This window comes from Falco biarmicus, chromosome 4, assembly GCF_023638135.1.
Source record: "Falco biarmicus isolate bFalBia1 chromosome 4, bFalBia1.pri, whole genome shotgun sequence".
Lineage (NCBI taxonomy): Eukaryota > Metazoa > Chordata > Aves > Falconiformes > Falconidae > Falco > Falco biarmicus.
The window spans coordinates 18,587,103-18,609,055 of NC_079291.1; the positions used below are offsets into that span (position 1 = coordinate 18,587,103).

Sequence of the window (21,953 nt, forward strand, 5' to 3'; positions counted from 1 at the left end):
TTCTTTTTGTACCCTTAAGGACTTCTTTTATTTTTAAATATAATACAAGACTGAAGGCTCAAGAAGTTGGCAGGGATGGTCACAAATCTTTGCAATCTATTCTTGAAGCCTTTGCAAAAGAGTGTTTTGTTCTGCATAAGTAGGCGGTGTAATCATTAGCAGCAATAATGGCATGCTAAGGGAACCGGTGTGATATAAAGAAGAATAAGAAGCAGCCTCATGACTATGAGGTTACCTTTTTCATCAAGCTGCTTTTAGGAGAGATGAATGGTTGAATTCAAACACTTTTGCTACACTTTTGTTGTCATAAAACAGCCTGCTCAGCTGGTTAGCGGTGCTACCATCATAGCCACTCCAAGACTGAATTATTTACTTAGTACAATGTTGTCTGTTATAAATACGCAGGTGCTTTTCCAAGTTTTTTCCCCCAACTCATTATTTCCAAAGGAAGAAGAGTAGCTTCATTTTGCCACTTCTGCCACCAGAGATAGACCTCTCTGGGAACACAGCTATATGCTTAGGGAAGGTATCACTGAGATCAGCAGAGCGGTGCGGCATCAGATATTTCAGAAATACTGCTGCAAGTGTATTACTACAGCTACTGCTTCAAGCAGTGACCGACACAAGGAGATTGCACAAAGTGAGCTACTGCACTTTTAGGCAGAGCCCATGTACTTCGCTTTGACCTGTTCTGCCACTGCTCTGCACGGCCAGGGACTGTGCAGATGCTCAGAGACCAAAGCGGCATGCTCACGTGCACTAGATATAAGGCACCGGGCAACCAGGAGTCGGTGCCTTTCTGGGAACCCCTCATTATTTTGGTTTTTTTTCCTGCTTAATTCCCAGGCCAATTCTTTTCTCATGAAATGTGAAACTCAGGAACCGATTTCTGCGGTGTGGTGTAAAACCATAGCACCGCCAGTATGACCTTACTCACCTAGGAACTGCTCACACTACATGAGGTGAAAATCAGTTTATCAGAACCTAGCCCTTAATATGGAAAGCAAACGGGAAATCATCCTATGAAACATTAGACCCAAATAGTCTTGTTCATAACAATAATAACCAAAAAAACCCCAAATAAAAACAAACCAACAAAAAAGAAACCATCCAGTGAGCTGTATCGAATTGCCACGATCAAAATCTCCTTACCCGTACATTGCCTTCAGCCAGAGGAAAAGAGGAGGGGAAAAAAATGTGCTAATACAAAAGAAGAACAAACAAACCCAAAAGGGAAAAGGGAGATTACAGCTTTGAATGTTATTAATCAAGGAAAGCTGCTTGAGCATGTAAAATAACTAGGTCTCCCTCTCCACTCCCATGATAAAAATTTACTAATTTCCAGAGGTGCTGGAAAGTGACTTGGGATTTTTTTTTTGGTGGGTTTTTTTATTTATTTAAAAAATTGTGCCCTCCTGACATGTGCATGGTGGTAAAGACAGATGGGACCGTGCTGATGTGCAGTATGAGAAGGAATAAAAGTAGGTGTTAAGAAAACTGCTGTGACACAAGAAAAAGGCACAGCCCTCATTATTACAAGGTCCCCATTTGGCTGCCTCTACAGTGCCTTGCATCAAAAATAGTTATTCACTGGGCATTTTACTTCCATCCATTTCTTTTCTACTGTTAGTATAACTGTTTTCCCCAACAGATTTACATCTCTGCTTAGAGCAAGCATTCTTTCCTGTGGTACGAACACAAAAACAAGGAAGAGAAAAATATAAAATATGACTCACAACCATTGCCAGTCTCAAATATTTATTCTTACTTTGGGCATTGGTTATGCCACTGTACAGAACACTGTGCCACCTTCTGTAAAGTTATTTAAATCTATCTCACATCCTATTCCATTACTTTTTTTAGAAGGATCTCTTCCAGGCTGCTAGCATTAGGACATGTCATCTCACCCTTTTTAAAAAAATCTCATACACATCTCAGACTGTTTTCCACACCTCTAGCCCCTAATTTAAAGAGCCTGATTTGATACTGATTCCCCTCTGAAGTTGCACATTCTTTACTTATAGGTCTGCATGAGTAACAGATGGTTTTCTGTCTTCATGCACTACCGCACCCTCCACAGAGTCTACGGGACTGTCCTCCAGCCCTGACCAAAGTTCTGCTCTAACAAATGCCATGGGCTCTGGCTCCCCACAGAAAGCATATGCATTACTTAACGATTTGGGCTGACATTAAAACACCCTTGCTGCTATGTTGGCCTATTAAAAAGGAAAAAAACCCAACCCACTCTTCCCCAAAGTTGCTGATAATTCTTAGAAGTGGTCCTGTTCTATGAACTTGCTTTGCCATCTGCCATCTTCTCGAAGAAAGCCAGAAAAAGGACTGACTAAGGACCTCTATTACTTCTACCACCCACAAACAAAACTTAAACACATACCAGCATTTGTAAACACATTATTTTCTCTTTCTCCTTGTTCCAGAAGTGCAGAGAATTACTTTACTAATGGGTGAGGTTTGCTTCTGTTCAGGGACAAGATTAGATGCCTCACAAGAGCATGCCAAGCTAGTGCACCAAGCAATCTCCACACCACCACTTCTCAGAGAGGTACGGCCATGCTCTAGGGGGGCGGAGGGCATCTCCTAAAGGACAACATTTTAAGAGCAATCTGTGCTCTCCACGGCTCCCTGTGATGTCTACAGCACGGCTTCTAGTGTTTTGTTTATCGAAGTCCACAAGATCATCAGAACATTGACGGACAATGCAACTCAAGATTAAAAATTCCAGCCAAGACCAAAGATGCCAGAGATATTAGTAGATGAGGGCCTGTGCTTCCAGCACCACTGACCACTTGATGGTAGTTTGCAGCAGAGGGGCCTGGAAAGACAAGGTCCCATACCAAGAGATACTGAAATCATCACGGAGCTGGCCAGAGCTATAAGGTCCACCAACACATCTCCTTAAGCTTCTAGCCATCTAGATGCCTCCTAGAGGACAGAATGGAGGAGAAGAATTGAAAAGCCAGAGGCAAACACTATATAGCTGCAGGGTTCCCAAGTCAATTTAGTGGGTAGGATAATCCCAAACAAGCCTCCTGTATTGCAAGAAACGGTGTCAACACTGTTTTCAGGTCCACCCAGCCAAAAATGGTTCCTTCACAATAACAGCTATACTTCCCTTCGCCCTGAGATTTCTTGACCTCAGGGGGTGAAGTCTGCGAAAAAGACTTTGCACCCCAGAGTCCCACCTGCACTCAGATAAACAAGCAAGCCAAGGGAAAGAGATAGGGGGAAATACAGGAAGGGTGCGGGAGAGCAAAAGGGTAAGTAATAGGGAATAAGATAAGAAAAAGAATTAAAACAAAATCAGTTGGACAATTTGTAATAATCTCCTTTTGCTCTGAGCGGTCAATCATGGACTACATGATGGCTTTGAAGGAACAGGGCAACCTTCTTCAGCTGATGAATTATGCAGAAGTCCATCCCAAGGGTTAAAAAGGCAAAGGAGACAGTGAGAGACTGGACTCTACCTCTCCTCTCTAGAAATGGGGAACAGAAAAATAAGGCAGCAACAGGGCTGGAAGAGACTGATGAAAGGTCCCGACTGAGCCAGTGGCCACGTCTACACCTCCTTTTTCTGTTCTCTGAAAGCAAGACTGCCATTTCCTTAGCTGACTCTAGAGGACATCCACATGCACTTAAGTTTCAAATGAGTCAACCTCTTTCTGGAAAGGATAGTTCTAAGAACAGGCAGTAAATATAACTCATTTACAGCAACTAATTCTTTCACTGCCAATTGCCTTATCATTTTTTAACAGCTCTGAAGTGAAGCAAGATTGCAAGATGGGCCGGCTCACAGTGTACGGGGAGCTCATGGCATTTAAAAATACGCACACACTCAGTGCTGAACTAACTGCAGTTCTGGGGTACACGCCTACTGCAGTAAAAGCAATTCACATCAAAGAGGAAGGACTGTCTTGGCGTTAGAAGAGTGCCTGGGACTCAGGAGAGTGAGGTTCACTTCCTGACTCGGCTCGGAGTCGGTCATCTTAGGTGATTCTGCCAAGATCATGTGATTTCCTTGCAACTCCAGCACGCCTCCATAAATCAAGGATAACAATTCGTCCCTACCTCTCCGGGATGGCTCTGTGACTGCACTCTCCAAAAAACTAATGGCAGCAACAGGGCAGGACATTTTGGCTGCAGGGGCAACAGATACATCCCAGCAGCTGCAGAGCTCAAACAGCAGTGGTAGACCCTCGCCCTGAAGTGGGGTGTCAACAGCCCTTCACCACTCTTCCTCCAGGAGACATGGATGGCAGCTCCCATGCCAATGCCAGCTTATACACAGGGCACGATGCTTGCCTGCAAGGGCAGCACTGACTGCACGACCAGCCACTGGGGGTTTTCACTGAGGACACGGTGACGGGCCATCAAATGGCCTCAGGTGACCAGCTGCTCCATGTCAAGGCATGTTACAGCTCACTTCCAACCGCCCTAGCAAGTGCATACACAAACATATTTATATCCTTGCCAACAAGAAGTGATGTGCCTACACTCGCCACTGCAAAGGGAAACAGCACCTCTCTTCCAAACGCCGACGAGCTCCTAGGGGTAACCGTTCACAAATAAACAACCTGCTCCGAGAGGGATTTTATAAAGAGCAGAGATTACAATGGGCTTAATCATGATTAAACACTGATCTGGCTCAATCTACTCAAATAGCAGACAAAAGATAAATAAAAACCTCCAGCAGATGCATTTCATACTGGAAATTCTGGAACCTCAATTGACGTCATACTTTTTATGTTCAGATAATATCTGGAGGAAACAGTACACTGGATCGAGAAAACAAAAGCAGATTTTTAGTTAAAATTCTCTGTGTGCTGCGTAGAAAGTAGAAGGCTGCAGCAGGGAACGCACAGGGCAGCTCAGCATTTTACAAACCCGTTTTTGACTGCCGCTGAAATGGCACTGTTAGAGCGATGCCACTAGAAAGAAACAAGCATTCCCTTTTGTCCTCATCTCCCGGGTCCTACCCTGGAAAAGCGGGCAACATTTGTCATTGTGTTTCCCCTCAGAAAAAAAGCTGCTTCTGATCAATGATGGGCAGGTTAATTTTGTTAATTTTCCTTTACTAAAATAATGCCAGCTCCTCAGTATCACCCCAGTTGTGGCTCCTCGACTCCTCAGGCACAGTATGGATATTCTGCACAAATGGGAAGGGGTTGCATCTAGCAAACACCTCCCAAATACAGATACCTGGGCTTTCCTATGGGCGCAGAAACCTGGGAAGCAGATTCCACATCATGGGAGACAAATCCAGCCATCAGTACTGCTGAGGGAGGTAGAAAAAATAAAAAGAGCACAGATCATAGGGATTGCTTGCTTAACAGTGCTAAGCTTTACATTTTATTCCACAGGGTAAAGATGTTCTCTTTGAGGAAAGAGATATAACTCTTCATATGGGGCAGTGGGGGGGAAATCTATGTGGAGGAGGAGGCTGATCAGAATTTTCTCATTCTGTCATCTCAACTCTTCATGTCCACACCAGTAGAAATGCCCATGTAACGTCTGGCCAGCTGACAGAAGAGACCCCTTCCTGTACTAAGAAGGCTGGAAGCTATGTCGCTGCCTCTCCCAGTGCCCAGCAAATGTATCCTGTGATTCACAGCTACAGAACCTCTACTTCTGAATGCCAGGTGAAAGACTTCCAATCCCTTTTGATTTGTGACCTCCAAGACTTCTCCAGTGAAGGTAAAAACCCCTGTACAGGCAATGTAAGCCCACTGGTCATTGCTTTGTCCTTCTCACTTTCCTTTCACTGACCTCTTGGATGGACGTAGCTCACGGTGCATAAATTTGCCATCACCGGCACAGACTCGACAGCAAAACCAATGTTACCGACCCTGATTTTCAAGCTGCAAGTTATCATCAACTTCAGAAAAATCATCCCTGAACCAAACCACAGTTCTCACCCCAACTCCCTACCGTGCTTCAGCCCACCCAGCATATCCCTCATGCCAGCCTAGACAGATCACTTCCAACTTCAAGCAGAATAATCATCACTTCGCAGATGAATTCCACACTTCCACAAACTGTGGATCAGAGTTACATGATCTGCATTTCCTAGATGAGAAGCCAAACCGCTCTGCCTGTGGAGTCAAGCGGACAGCCCTTTCTCATCTCAAGTAACAGCAGATGCACTTGCTTATTAATACTCAAATAGGAAAATAATGGGTTCCTGTTGCTTGCTCACAAAGCAGGCATACCTTATAAAAAGCTGTCAGGGGGTTACTAAATATAACATTGTTGTACAGATTATTTAACTTGTCTCGGTAGCCTACCTCTGAAGGAGAAATGAGCTCAAGAGCCTGTGTTAATGCCTGAAAAGTGCAGCGGGGAACATTTGGCAGAATGCAAAGAATATTTTTATTTTTCTTACAATACAGATGACCCTTCCTGCACATCCTACTGGCACCAAGCACCAATGAGAACAATCATTTTGGCATACTTGTTGCCTATGGAAAAGGATACAGATTTAAATGTTAAACCAGCAACCAATGTGAAATGTCACCTGGCTAGGCAGTTCAATCTGCTAATTACTTAAACAGATTTATTTTTAAACTATAAAAACAGCATGTCCCTCAGGACAATTATTTTCTTCCCCTTTCCCAATACAATTAACACTTGCCAAGTAGAATTCTTCATGTGCAATTAAGGACTTCCCCAAATTAGACTCAGTAAAGTACTCAAAAACATGCTGGGGCAAGAGCGTCCCTGGGGGTCTCCCCCAGAGCTGTGCTTCTGCAAAAGGAAGAGATGCTTCACACAGGACACAGCGCCAACAGACCTGCGTGACCGAGATACTTCATTCTAAAGCCTGAGAGGCCTTGAACCCTTGTGGGGACAAGGCTGTCAGGACCGCAAGCCGTCCCCTGACATCTTGCCATCTGTATTTGTCGCTGCCCTTGGCAAACGGCAGCGGCACTTCTGAAGGAAAGGCACAGCAGCAAGGCAACCCCCCAGCCCCAGGGCAAGCTCAGCGAGGAGGCTGGGGGGTGGAAACAGATCGATTTGAAGGTTCAAGGTAAGCTTAGTTTTAAGCTGACAGTGAGAGCGCTCACACTGAGTACGTGCTGGAACAGGTCTGATGGGCTATGGCCAAAACAAACGCAAACAAGCCTGTCTCTGACCCAGAAATTTCTTCAGGTAAAGATTTGTGTTCTTATATGACCTAGTCCTGTTTCACAGAGATAAATTACTACTTTTCCGTTCCTCTTAATGACAGCAAGCACAGTGCTGGGGTCCAGCTCCACAAGCAACAACCCCTTCTGCAGTGCTTACAGGCGCCCGTGGCACCCCAGAGAAACAAACCAGTTGATGAGCAGCATCCAAGGGTCACACAAGCTTGTCCCAAGCCAGGATGAGCTGTAATGAAACCCTGCCAATTACTCCTCCTGTCTCAGCAACCCAGGCATAAATGCAGCCAGGTGTGGTAGATCTTTGGCATAAAGGGTCACATTGGCCAAATTTGCCAGAGCATTAGGATTTAGGAAATTAAACAAAGACACAATTGTATCTTTGCATGACACAAAGCTTCTCACGGCATGATCAATTTATTTTTGATGGCCAAGGTGGGAAAAACATTTAAAGATAACAAATTATCCAAGACAGTCAGAATGGCATTAAACCCCTCTGCTGTAAGCAATCAGTAAATAACTGATGTGAGGCTTTTGAAGCACAGTGGCACTCTGCTACACGAGGGCAAAGCTTACTGCAACATGCCCACAGGGGGTTGCCATCTTCTCAAGACCCCAACAGTTCAAGTGGGTTCTCCCATCCTGCTCTAACAGCCTGCTGCTTCATATGCCTTGTCTCCCAGACCGTCAACCCATTTCAAATATGTGATGGTAAACTGCGCTTTGCAGTGCAAGATAATTTTCTGATATTGTCTCAAGGTCCTGGTTCTCAAGAGACTCGCTACACGTGCCCTTAACTTCAATGTGATTTGATTTAATGGAGCTAGTCTGCAGCACAAACACCAGTGTGTGCCCCTAAGCCATTTCAGGGGGCACTGCTGTTCACCAGTGTGCTGCTGCTCAATCTGGGTTCCCATGCAAATGTCAAAAAGATATAATAAGACTTTCAAAGCTAAGCACTGAATTTTAGAAATAAGGTTACAAAAGTTCAAAACCATCTATGAGAGACTAGAAAGTATTCTATAGAAAAACACTTTCAGGTTATCATGTCCATAGCTACTTTAAAGAAAACTCCCCTTCAAAAACCAGAAAAAAATCAGTCTTGCAATGAACATTAAAATATTATTATTTAATAATATTCTGTATTCCTGCAATATAACGTAGATACATAATGATTTACAAATGCACAACCCAGCACGTGTTCACAAAACCTGACTCTGCAAGCAGGCAGGACAAGGGATTTTGTTCTAGTCTACTATTTTTTTCCCTCCTGTACTTAAAAAATAAAGAGCAAATGTCTTTGAACTTACATAATTCCAACCTTGTTATTTTCCAGAGGGCTAAACTGGCCTTTTAAATTCTTTAAGCTTGGCATTGTATGAAAGCAGATATCAAATATTCAGAGAGCTCAATTTAGAAAGATCATTTTTTCTGAGGCTGAGCCTTTCTGAGGAGCTTCCTGCAGAGCTCCAGAAGATGCCTCAAACAGCCATTCCCACTAGGCTGAGGTCACTCACCCATGCCAGGCTGTGCTTTAGGAGGCATCGTGCTGAAGGGAGTTGCAAGCTCAACAGCAAGGTGAGCAGTGTACAGGGCTAGAGGTGCCAGAGAAACCAACTGCTGCAAATGACAACAGTTTGTGAATATTCACCAGTTTTGCACAACGAGCAGTTGAGAACTGTGTCTTCTACTCATGCAGAAAACTACAGTATCACCTGCCTAGTCCTTAGTCTCTGTCTTTTAAGAAAAGCCACCTCTTTGGGTCAAAATCTGAGTTCATGAAAGCCAATGAAGAGATGCCCCTCTTGAATTATCTGGGTTGTACGTAGGACCTCTGTGAAACGCATCTCCAGTCAGGGGCAAAGCACGAGGCTGAAGCACCCACTACTGCTGGATTTCGTTTTACCCAGTATGTTGAGAGCACCTAGCAGACGCAGCCCTTAACGCAGTGCTGCAGAACCTGCGCTTTCATCACACAGGCAGGATGTGCTCAAGGCAGGAGAAGGTCTCCTCCTTCCTCCCCGAGCCTTGCCAGGTCACTATAGGTACAGAGGGGCAGCACCAGCTCAGTGACCACCACAAGGCAGCAGTTTTCCCAGCAGGGCTCTGGATCCAGTCATTTTCTTTGAATCCTACCAAGCCTCTCCTATCGCCATGCTGCCTCCCGGCTGGCTCCTTGGTCATCTAGATTAAGGAGCTGCTGCAGAAAGTAAAGGGAACCCGCCGGTCTCAACATGGGCACTGGGAGTCCAGTCCTACCCTCCAGGCCAGAAAAATCATAAACTAATAAGAAATACATTTGGTTCTTCACGCAGCAGGAAATATTTAATCTATAGGGTACTCCTGTGTTTGCAACAGCCTTGGCTGAAGGGCAACAACAGGTTTTATTATTTACAAACCCTCCAGCCTTTTGAGGCTACTGGTATTGCTGGGGCTCTGCAGGTGGGACGTCAGGCTGCTGAGGCACCGGTGGCTTGGCTAAGCCAACGGGAGGTCTCAGGCGCTGGACCAGGGGGATGCTCCCCCTGTGTGGGAGCACATTGCTTGGACGCAGCAAGCCCCGGGCTCGGCACAGCTCCTGCTCTCTGCCCCCCCACAGCCCAGCATGGGCTGTTTGTAAACCCCGCCGTCCCTGGGGTGGTCGGTGGATGGCATGCCCCTCGGATCCCTGGAAAGCAGGGCTTAAAGGCGGGACCACCCCCGTGCAAGGCAGGCAGGAGAGCTCAGGCTGGCAGGCACCACACGCGCTTTGATCCTTTCATCACTAAACAAAACCACACTTCTGCCAAGGCATCTCCTGCTGTTCTCCTGAGCTGGATGTTCAAAAGAGGCTCCTCAGACACGCTTTCTGCTTCGGAAGGTCATCTTTGTTGGTTCAAATCATCTACTTATTCTAGCTGCTAGCAAGGAACTGATTCTGCAAAAGCTAATATGGGCAGTCTAGAGACATCGCTTACCCCGAGCCCACTGCAAAATCAGAAAACATCAAAAGCATGCAGTCAACTTGGACAAAACATTGCCCCTCTGATTCACATACTATGTAGCTAGGAAGATGCCCTGTTTTATCCTGCATGATTTCCTATAAAGTTAGGAAGCCTGACTAACACTAAGGACTTTAAGAACTTAGATGTATTATGACAGTTGTATAAGATATATTTTTAAATACCTTTTCCAATGCTTCTCTATCGACCAGCTCCTGCACAGCCAAAAGCTTGATGCTGTAAGAAAAAAACAGAGAGGAAAAAATAATGAATCACTCCATTGCAAGCATTACAGAAACACAAGTAACAGCAGAACTGAAGCTCTCTTTTTAACTTCTCACTTCAAAAAAGAGTCTATAAAGGTACAGATACAAAAAATGTACAAAAAAGCAAGAGAGAACCCGTGTTACTTTCTTCGCTTTGAATTAGCTGTCCGAGAGATTTTCTGGTTTCCAACTTACAAGCATACCCGAATTCACCTTACAGAGAAACTGCATTAATTGTTACATTTTTAATACCTTAAATTTACACTGAAGGATCTTCTGAATGACAGAGAAAGACTCTAAACATTTCTATCATTTCTATTCAGCCTTGTTCCTCAGTATCAACAGGTTTCTATGAGTCCCACGACAGTCATTCCCAGGGATTTTCTGTATTATATATGAGGTACAGTAACTAAGACAACCCAGCTCAAGAAAATTGAGGGAGGTATGAGGGAAATGTGCATAACTGTTTGAAAGTAGGGCAGAGAGATAATCCATAACTATTATTCCTGTAATGCCATTTGCTAATCAAAACCAAATTTCTTCATCTACTGAACCTTTTCTAAGTTTACTTCTAGGAGCTAAATCCTGCACATGGAATTTCATTCACTTCAAGATTATGAGAGTTACTCAAACAGGATTTTGCCCTGTAAGACAGCTAAAATCACAGCTAAAGTCAAGGTACATAAGAGAACCTTATATACACATCTATACTTCCATGATCTGTTTAATGAGTAATTTGAAATTATCCATTCTCCTTCTGCTTCAGTTACTTGCACATTTCCCCACATAGTGGAAAAGCCCAATCCTTTCTACACTAAGGAATTTCAGGAAAGGATCTTGTTGCATCCCCAGGGAGCTGCAGGGCTCACAGGACAGGTATGAAGCTGAGGAGTACTGACAAAGCATGGCCGGCAGGTCTGAGGAGGTGATGCTCCCCTGGCAGCAGCGCTGGTGAGGCCACACCTCACATCTCCCCATCCCTGGGCACTTGCCATCAACGGTCCACAGCAGCTGCCTTGGCCAGGGAGTAGAAGGGATCAACAACACATTCACTTACAGAGCCGGGCATCTGCTTTAGGATGGTGTGGTTACAATTCAGCCCACCTAAACTTTAGCTCTCTACAGCTTTGGTGCCTAACGAAGCTAATGTTTAGGTTCACTATATGGTTAATGAAATGAGGGGGGAACCTCATTTCCTCAGGGCAGTTCAACCCACCTGTCCTGGCATCATCCCCTATGTCCTCCCATGACGGCAGAAGCTGCTGCCACACCATGCTGCCCCAAGCCAGGCTTGCAGAACACTGGCGGGCTTTTTACTGTGCACTAGACCATTATTGCAACTCTGACTGCTCACCTTCCTTACCCAGTCTTGAAACCAGTCGCTTAATATATTATCCTTGGGCTCCAGGGGGTAATTTCCCTTACCTAGGGGTACAATAAAATTTGTGCAGCAGTAGAAGAGTCAAACTATACATATAAATATTGTTTAAAAGACTCTTAAGACTGTAGACAGACACAGCAGAGAGCCAGTGTAGTTAAATGCGCATATTCAAGACTCTGCGAACAGTCAACATAGAGGTCTGCCAAAGGATATAATTTGCCATGTACTACAAGAAGTTTTATTAGTCTTTGAAAACCTCAGAACAGCATTGCATAATTCTTGAGCCTCCATTGACTTCTTATACATTAATTATGTACACCCATCCAGTAACAGCCACTGGCAAAATGCAGCTTTAGTCCTGTCCTTCCACTCTGTTACAATTCCTTCTGCTACAGGTACTCACAGCCTAACCCCTAAACACAAATGTATTTCTATTAATGTATTTCTAGTTTTCAGATGTCTTCAAAGCGTCATAAAAAGCCTAAATCCAATGAATTATAAAACAGCCCCAGACCACGCATTTCCAGTCTGCAGAGGCCACCACTCCCAAGACAGAGAGGGTGGAGATGCTTCAGAAAACAACGGGATAATCAGGAAAAAGAAAAAAGTATTCCATTAAAGCCCAACCACTACAGTAGCAGGGGGCACACGGTTTTCTGTTACCATGTGGTGAACACACTAGCCTGCACACAAGCATTCAGCTGAACTGGAGGCAACTGGGATGCTCACAGCCAGCTGGGTCACTGCAAAGATCGGTTCAAGTCTGTGTGTACCTTCTGCAATCTAACATTTTGCCATTCCCTTCGGCAAGCTGTACAACAATGTGGATTTTGTTATGCAAATTACTTTGGTCTTTTTCCTTTTGAAGCCAGCGACTTTTCCATTGCTTAATCATCAAAAGGTAGAATTTATCAATCCAGGCTGCTGATGCTTCTACCAATTGACTGATTTATTTCTAGAACATTAATCGTGGATTATCTGACACTCAACACCCGCAGAAGAAAGACACAGACTGACCCAGATGCAAGTGCTGTTTTCATCAGAGATTATCATCCTTCTGTACAAACCTACCCTCCTTCCCATTTACACCAGTAAAGCCCCACAACAACTCCCTCAACTGGTATGCTTTTATTTAAAACAAAGTGTACAGAGTTGCACAGAAGCAAGCAATAAAACAGGGAGCAGGAATCTTTTTGCTTTACCTCATTATATTTACAGGAATGCTGTACTCTTGTTCAGAGGTGAAAAACCCATACAAAACGTTTACGTCCTGTAGAGATACTGCATATGCCGGGCCAGAAGCAAATCTGAATTCAGTGTTACATGATGTCTATCAACATGGGTTTGACTCTTGGTGAGAAAAAGACTTCCCTCCACTGTTACAAATATTCAGAGGTCAATGTTTGCCCAGTACTTCACTCTTTCCTCCTCAGGTGACTCCAGTATTTTTTCTGGGTCAAAAGGAATCAGCAAATTCGAACATCAGCCTTCATACAGCCAGCTGCACGATATTTCTCCCCTTGAAGCACCATCACAGATGCTGTCTCTGCCCACTGGATTACAGTCCACTACCTGGAAAACTGCTCTTGATAGCCAGTTATTTACTGCTATTTCTTCCAGCAATTCCAAGCAACATTAGTATGTGCTACCTCATACAATGGTGGCTTGGAAATGCAGCTTCTTTCAAGGCTGCTGCTTTGGAGGTTTGACGCTTTGAAAATAAATCAGGCTGCTTATTCAGGCACTACATCAGCAATCCTACAAACACTGAAAGCAGTTCCTAACTATGTATGCTGTTTGTAGCTTGTGTGTTCACAAAGGATTTCAGAGTAAATGGGAATATAATCAGCAACTGAGAGAGCAGGGGAAAAAAAACCTCTGATAAAGCAGAAATGCAAAGTGAGTTACCAAAAGCCAAAGCTGAAGCCCAAGCTCTTGCCATCTACAACACAACATTTAAGTACTCTGTTTATATGTCGTGGCGTCACTGCTTTCATCCTCACCTGTGGTATGCAAACACTAACTTATGAACAAAGTTGTAGAAAAATCATATTTCCTGACAAAATCTTTTGGTTCCTGGAGCACCTGCTCTATCTGCCAGCTTTAAAGTACACTGGTAGGAAACCCGTAATACAAGTAACTACACTGACTTGCTGAAAATGGCCCTGCTTGTATCTAAAGCCCTATTAAAAATAGTCACTGACTCAATTACTTACATGATCTACTTAAACAAAGCTATTGACATTAATATCCTGGCACCCCAGGCACACTCAAAATACTTGAAAACATGCAGTGATCAGGATGAAGGACTCTCCTCCAGCAATAAAAATATGCAAACATGATGTGCTGTCAAGGAAACTCATGACTCCCTCTTTTTCTGGCTGCGGGTGGTGCACAGCATTCTCCTCTAAGGGAATTCCTTTTGGTTTCCAGATTAGTCACAGTGCTGAGCAAACGCCTATAGCTACAGCACAACTCTATGCCTCAGGGTAGCATTGCAATCCTTTCCTCAAAGTCTTCTTACTTAAAAACATGTAGCACTGGGTTCCTCGCTGTAATCCCACATAGCCAGGAATAATTTAAGCCTTTTTAGCAACCTTTTGCAATACTGCAAACTTGCCAATAAGGCCCCTTACTGGTTGGTGCATCCCCATTCACCATGAGCCATCATTGTGTTTTATTCGCATTGAGCTTCGCTTCCCAGCTTGAGATCACATTGCCCACAAAATCCCAGCTGCTCCTGCGACAGGGGATGCCAGGGCCTTGCTAAGAACCACTGCAGGGTCACCTGCCTGCAAACCAGCAAACCTATGGTTCTGCAGCAAGGCACACAGGATAGACAGCAACTGCCATGCAAGGCAGATCCAAGATGTCTCCATACAGAATGAACCGAGGTCTTCACCTGAGGGAGAGAAGCTGCTTCCTCCAAAACCAGCTTGGAGGGTGCTCTGCTATAGGGGTAGAGAGGATTTAGGATTACAGCCCGCTTCTGGACCATCCCTGCACAGCAGTAGAATTCCAGCCATTAGGGACACCGGTCACTTGGTGACCACTATCAAGGGAGAAGGTCTCCAGAGCAGCGCCCTGTATCAACAAGTACAGTGACCTGCATCTAGGGTGCGGCTGAGGATCCCATCCAGTGCAGAACCTGGTGATTTTGAGAAAATGGGAAAGAGGAGGAAATGAGGAAAATGTGAAGCATTAAGTTCAGTGCTCAGAAAGTCGGTGAAGCAGTTAAGCCAACGCTTGGCTTCACGATGGCATCCCACAGAAGCTGCTCGGTGCTGTGACGCAGGGTGGCTGCAAAGGTAGAGCAGCAAGACCCTGGCTGGAAGGTGGAATTCCCAGCACCTATGCCTCAGCTCTCCACACCTTGTTAGCCTGCAAACACCTGGTGCACGGTGAGTCTCCAGGCATGCCAGCACAGCCAGATTTACTACCACTTTGGTCTTCCTTCCTGCAGCCAGCCTCCCTCCGCAGCCTGGAAGAGCAGAGCTCCCCAGACAGCCAGCGCTGCCTGGCTCCGACCTGCAGGCTGGGATGGCACAGGGCTCATTGCCAGTCATGACCAACTCGGGGCTGTCAGCCAGCAGTGACCTGAACTGAGCATCAGTCTCAGTTTGCTTTGCAAACTTGTACATATTTGCTTGAGGCCCGAGTTTTTTCCCCCCAAAATCATGCTTTCTATCAGTCAGCGCACAAGCCTGACTAAAGTTAACAACATCAAGAAATGTCATTTGACTTCTCTTAGTTTTCTGGCTCTGTCTTCAGCATACAGCTGTACCGAATCACGCTTCAGCTAGGCTCACAGACATTATTATAAATAGCCTGTGCAAAAACCACTCAACTCCAAACAGTTATTTTGAATATCATTAAATCATTCCCTCCTCACTCCCTTTCAGTCCATAAACTTTCCCTCTTTGTTCTTGAGATAAGATCCCGTAACCATGTTACGGCCCACAGCGAAGTTTTGTGGATGATTTACATATCCAAGAGTAGAGCACGGATGCACGTGACTGGAGTGCTTGATGACAGGCTCACATTGGGGTTAGTTAGCAAAAAGAACAGGACAAGACCCCTTGGGTCATCAAATCTGTGTGCTAAAGCTATATTGCATATCCACACAAACTTCCCTCACTCACAAATCAGTTCTGCTTTAAAGAGATAGGCATGAAACACGAGTGTTGGAAGCAAAAAAGCCCAAAAGAAATGCAGCTGAGCTGTGCTGATGGGCCTTGGCACCTAGGTGGGAGCACTCCCCACCAGCTGCCCACTCTCCTCACACCTGACCTCGGTCCCCAGCTCTCCCACCGAAAGGGCACACGCCGTTTCATCGCCATTCACACCGCAACCCACAGCCCCTGCTTCTCCCTTGGCGCTTGCCAGGGGACAGGGTGAGCAACGACAAGGATGGGGCAGCAACCGGCGCAGGTCCGTGTTCACCAGGAGGGCTGTGGCACCGCTCCGCTGCGGCCAGCTGTTGACCGTCTGAGGCTCAGGGCTGTGATTAGCTGCTTGCTAATTGTTTTAAGCCCAGGCAGAAGCTTAGGCACTGAGCACGTGCAAGTACCTGGAGGGTGGGGAAAGAGCCAAAAAGTGACAAACACAGAAAAACTTGCTGCTTAAGCAAATGGGGAGGAGACACCTGGGGGATGGTGTCGTGGTGTTTGTGGGGTTTTTTGTTTGCTTGTTTGTTTTTAATTCCACATTTGGAATTGTCCCTTGCTGCTAATGTCTAATGAGACCTGAGGTTTGGTTTCTTGGCACTGTTTGCCCCAGTGATTCCATCATCGATGCATGCACTGTGAAAAACCATCTCATTTTTGCTGTCGTATCCCATTTACCAAGTTGTCTTTCCCTGCAAGACCCTGTCCATTCAAACCCCAGCAAAAACAAAAGCAGACAGAAGAAAGAAAAAAAAGCATGCTTAACGACTTTCAGCCTCATAAACTTTCTGCATCTACCCCTATGAATTCTGACAAGGAAATAAAATCAGTTTCTCCCTTTTCCACTAAAAGCATCTGCGTCTTCTCAATCACTCCTTAAATGGAAGGAAAAATCGTGTCCGCTGCCACGTCTTAACGGCTGCTGGAAGCCACCAGAGAGCTTATGAAGTAAGCTGACGGGCTTGGATGGGAATACCATGCCATATTGCTTTGGGACTAGCTGCCAGCTAATGACACAACAAAATGATTTGGAAGATTCTCAGGAAAAATACATCTACAGTAAGTGCAAATTAAGATAAAACTAGGGGGCTGTATTTCCTTTTTTTTAAAAAACCCGGTATTTATATTTACTTTATATATATGCATATATATATTTTACATATATATTTCTATAAAGACATTATATATACTTGCATGTTAAATAGCTATTATAAATCTTATAAGTAATTTTCAAAACATATATATTTATATATAACTATATGTATATATGTACGTTTTTATTAGGCCACTTTTTTGCAGTTTTCTAGTTCGGATGAAAGCAGCTGTTCTTCGATGTCTAGTCATCATTGATTTGCCTGCAGAATGGTTTGAAACTCAAAAGCGGATCAAGGCACTGCAGCTGCGAAGGGAACCAGGAGTAAATGGAAGGAGCAGAGAAGCTGAAATCCATCAGGCAAATTGGCGGTGCAGCACAGGCCAGGCGAACACTGTTCCCCCGATGTTTGCATTCACGCCTCCTATTACATTATGTGAGTGATTGAAGTATTTTTCTCGGGGAGAAAGGAAACTGTAATGGAACTAAAAGGGGGAAAACATGAATTATGGATGGTTACTACTGAGAGCGGATGGGGGGAAACAGCAGCATTACCCAGGCTAACAGGCAGGAGGCAACTGAAATAGTTCTCTGCTCTCTTCTTCCATTTCAGCACTTCCCTGGGTCCAGGGATGCTCTCTCAATCCTCTCTCACATGCAGCTCTCTCCTTGCTGCTCTCTTTCCTATCCCTGTGCATCGTTTTGCAGGACCTAAGAACTTTGCATTGAGGGCCTGATTTATGTTCAGCTGATAGTGTGGTTTCAGCACAGCTATATCATGGCAGGAACAGAACGATGATTCATAAACCCTGGACGCTGTGTATTCCCAATGCATGACTGCAAAACCAAAAAGGGAGGTTGCAAGAACAGCAGACTTCTTCCTAGCATTCTGACAGGAGTAAGAAATGCTCACAAAATTACCCAAGCCACAGCCAGCTGCAGAAAGCATGTGAATGCCCATGCATAATGAGACCTGGAAGCCACCTTGGCCTTCTCCTTGGGAACACTTGTTCCAAGCTCTTTCCAAAGGGATAAAATCCACACTGCTGTGCATAGAGACATTTCCTACATCAGTAAGCAGAGCAGGTCACGCACAGTGAATTTAAGAGAGGAGCTGCTCAAAATTCCCAAAGTGTCTGAGTGAAGGAACTGAATTATTTTATTTTGTTATACTTTTTTTAGCAGAAGGAACATCATTCTTTTCTTGTCCATCTACCTGGAAAAGGTGTCTCCTGGGTTGTGAGGCACTGATGCTGAACAGGACACTTGTGCAATTTCTGGGGGGTTCCATCATAAGAGAGGATAAGAACAGCAGGGAAGGAGCCTGTGTAGCTCCTCCTACACATAGAGGATCACGTCTCAGGCCTAATTCTTTCCTTCTCCAGGTAAGAGGGAAGAACTCCGGACATTGTCTACTCATTTCCACTTGCATAAAGTTTCCCTTTCTGAAGATTGCCTCTAACTTTTAAGCCAGAGAAGCTGCAGAAGGGGCACACTTACGGGTGCATGCCATGTGCGCATAAATCCTTTCATTCATGATTATGTTCATAACGATTTGCTAACCCTTCTCAATTTGGGATGCAGAGTACTGAAGACATGAGCCCTGAGCTAACTGCACTTTTTAGAAGCACTTTGCTAAGTGTTATAGGCCATCCTACGGACTTTTCTCTAGGTGTCCTCTTATTATTCTTTCCTGCCCTTCCCCAAGTCTCCTTCTGCAAACAGGTGCAATGCCAACAGAGTGGTAGCAGTTAGAAAAGTAAAAGTCATGGAAGACTTCCAAGATTCTCAGAAGAAATGCTGGTTATTAAAGGCTGGGATACATTGCACTTGATTGAACAGAACCAAAGCTGATTCCTGAGAGGCAAAGGTTAATTAGACAAATGGCTCAAAAGGATCAATCTGTTCTAACTCATTATTTGTTGATTTAAAAAAATAAAATAAAATTAAAAGAGAGTCTGAAATAGACTAGGCATCTGAAAATAATCCCCAAGTTCCCAAATGGATGAGACGAAACCACAGAAGACCTGAGACTGCCAGTAACAGAAGATTATAGAGTCATAGCCTAATGAATAAAACAGAAGCAAACCAAATACCTATATTAAAGTATCTTGAACACAGCAACCTTGCCTTGTCTCTGCTAACAGGGACCAGGTACAGGCAGTGGCAATGCAGCTTAACTTCCAACACCATGCAAAACTCAGGGTGACAATCCAGGAGACCTCCTTGTCACCACTTCCACCTACTCCTTCACTGATTACTTCTGTGCCAAGCACTTCACTATATGATAATTCAGGAAGCAGAAGAGAATACTACTACAAGGTGGTGAGGGGGATGACGAGCGATACATGACAATAATCTGATGACAGTTATATTCACTCACAAAAAACACACAAGTTGTTTCAACTCACTTTTGACAGACAGCAAACCAAACCCAGCTGCCCATATTAGAAAAGGGGGAGGGAGGGGAGTGGGCCTTTAGTATAACTTCTAACATGATAAAATGTACTTTCTTTCTTCCATGTTGCATTTCTTACTATATTTATCTAAAAGTAATAATGTCTCACTTCAAACCGGTTCACCTTATGTTTAGTAGTTTTGAAATGGGGAAAATGCTCTGTATAATGTTCAGTCTTAAGATTTTTTTTTTTTAATTTTTCACAGGATGCCTGTTTCCTTATAATTCTGCAGGAACAGAGAGGCTCACAAAGAGTATTGTGTTTGCAGCAACGTTGATTTCTTCTGAGTCATTAAAACGGGACATGGGCAAGTTATTTAACTTGCACCGAATTACTCAAATCTGTCCAACAAGGGAGGAGAACAAGACCAAAAGCAAAAATTTAGAAGCTCATAAAAATCAAAGGTGACTTGGAGCTTCCAAATATAGGCATTATGTTATAGTGTAAGTGGTCTCTGTCATTTGGCTCTTTTTCCGGATTTTCTGAATCATTCCCTGCTGGGGTAGGGCTTCTTAGTTCCAGAAACGGCACATTCTCCAATCCAACCCTGCCCTACTGCAGCAATGGCAAAACTGAGTAGTCCTTAATTAGATCAAATGGGCATGTTTGGAAAAGGGCACACCACCACACTATAGTTCTGCCATAAAGAACGAAGCCGGCAATAAAATTATGAGGCCTTAGAAGGCAAAGTGATTAACAGGGACTCTAATTGAAGAATTTACCTCTGTGTCCCTGCAAAACAGACTTGAACTTGGGAAGCAATAAAACATGACTTGAAATAGTTTGCTTCGCTTTCTCCGTCAGGTATGTGAACCATAAGCTATCAAGCTTTTGTGTGAAAGCTCCTCAAGCCTCCTTATTCACCATCAGAAACTTAATGCAATATTACTGTGTCATACATGCACATCTTCCTCTCAGACAAGTGGGTTTGCCCAGTTAAAAACCTTACAAAGGCATACATACAGTGGAAACCAGTTTGTTTTGTTAAACACAGGGCCAAGAGCAATGCTGCAGTTTGTTGGTGGGAGAACCACAATCAGCTGGCGGCATCTGAGTGACAGTACCATTTATCCTGGCATTATGCAAAGAGTGCCGAAGCTTCCTGACTGAATCTGGATACAGAACTTCAAAGTCTTTTATAGTACGCTCTTAACAGAGATTGACCCTCAAAAGTTGGCTCCTGCTTGCTTGGAAGAGGCTGGCAGAGTGCCACAGCAATTGTGCATTTCATACCAGCATCTTCTGCAGAAGACTTCATGCCAAGGTGGAATTGTTTAAATGGAGGAGGAGGCTGAACATTGAGGATTAAAATAGGAGAACATAAACAAGAGGTGCTCAGACACTATGAAATTGTTGAGGAGAGGCACTGCGACGAGGGGACAGGAACGCTACAGAAATCAAGAGCAGTGCTTGGTCAAGTGTACTTTACAGCTATTTCATAAGCAGCTTATGCTGTCTCCCAAATTCAAAGACATTTGGACGGAAAGGATAAAATGAAGCGCATCATTACAAAAGGTAGAGAATGAAGCAGAAACCGCATTAGCAGACAGCCTGACCATTTTAAGGACTTCCCACCGTGTGGTCAGAAGCCAGCCCCACCACACTTCTAGAATGAAGCTGGTGGCAAGACCTTGATGCTGTGGTGCTCTGCAAGAGCAAGGAGCAAGCATCAAAGGACGAAGAGAAGACTTTCCCAAGGTGACTGAGGTCTTGTAACCATGAAGGGGAAAACCAGGGGGGGTTGACAAGATAACATTCCTGCATTACTACTCCAGCAAAGGTCGCCAGCACAGGCTGAGCCTCATGTCGAGTTTGCACATCAACAGAGCTGAGCGTATCAGTCAGCACAGCCGTCTACTGCACCATAAACAGGAATGGCAGCAGGATCCACTGCCAACAGCTGGGTCTTTTTGCAGCATCTATACAATATGGCAAAGGAAAGGCCGCAGTAAATGAGACTTCCTCAAAACAGTCACTTGGCTAGCCTGCTTTCGAGATTACAGAAAATGGAACAATTTGATGCCTGAGCTTTGAAGGAATGCAAGCATCCATCCATCCTTCTAAAACCAAGGTCAACTGCACTTTCCAAAATGTGAAGTAAAGAAATGGAAAACAGTGAAAAGAAGCGGGCCAGAGGGAGCAAAGGCAGAAAACCGGAGTTTCACATACCAGTGAAGATGGCGCTCCTCTGTCTTTCATGCACCCAAGTCTTCAGCTGTCAGATATACCACTGAAGACAACTGAGTAAGGCTACTCACAAGTGGAGTTGATGTCAAGCCATAAAAAAATTTTTTTTTACACTGATGCTACACTCTTAGGTCACCAGAAATGCAAAGCATATTGTAGTCGGAAAATAACAACCAGCCAATACTGAGGTCGCATCTGCAAGAGCCCGCAGAAAGCACAAATTAGATAAGAAAACCACCTGCCACATAAGGATAAAAAGTTAA

At 44.4% G+C, this 21,953-nt stretch overlaps 1 protein-coding gene across 2 annotated transcripts in view; it reads right to left on the minus strand.

The window, feature by feature from the left end:
* Positions 1–21,953, minus strand: part of EEPD1 (endonuclease/exonuclease/phosphatase family domain containing 1) — a 62,922-nt gene that overhangs the window by 17,940 nt on the left and 23,029 nt on the right. For both annotated transcript variants that reach the window (XM_056336252.1, XM_056336251.1), the window contains exon 2: positions 10,324–10,375. In XM_056336252.1, coding sequence (XP_056192227.1) covers positions 10,324–10,375 — 52 coding nt within the window. The remainder of the gene's footprint in view (positions 1–10,323; positions 10,376–21,953) is intronic.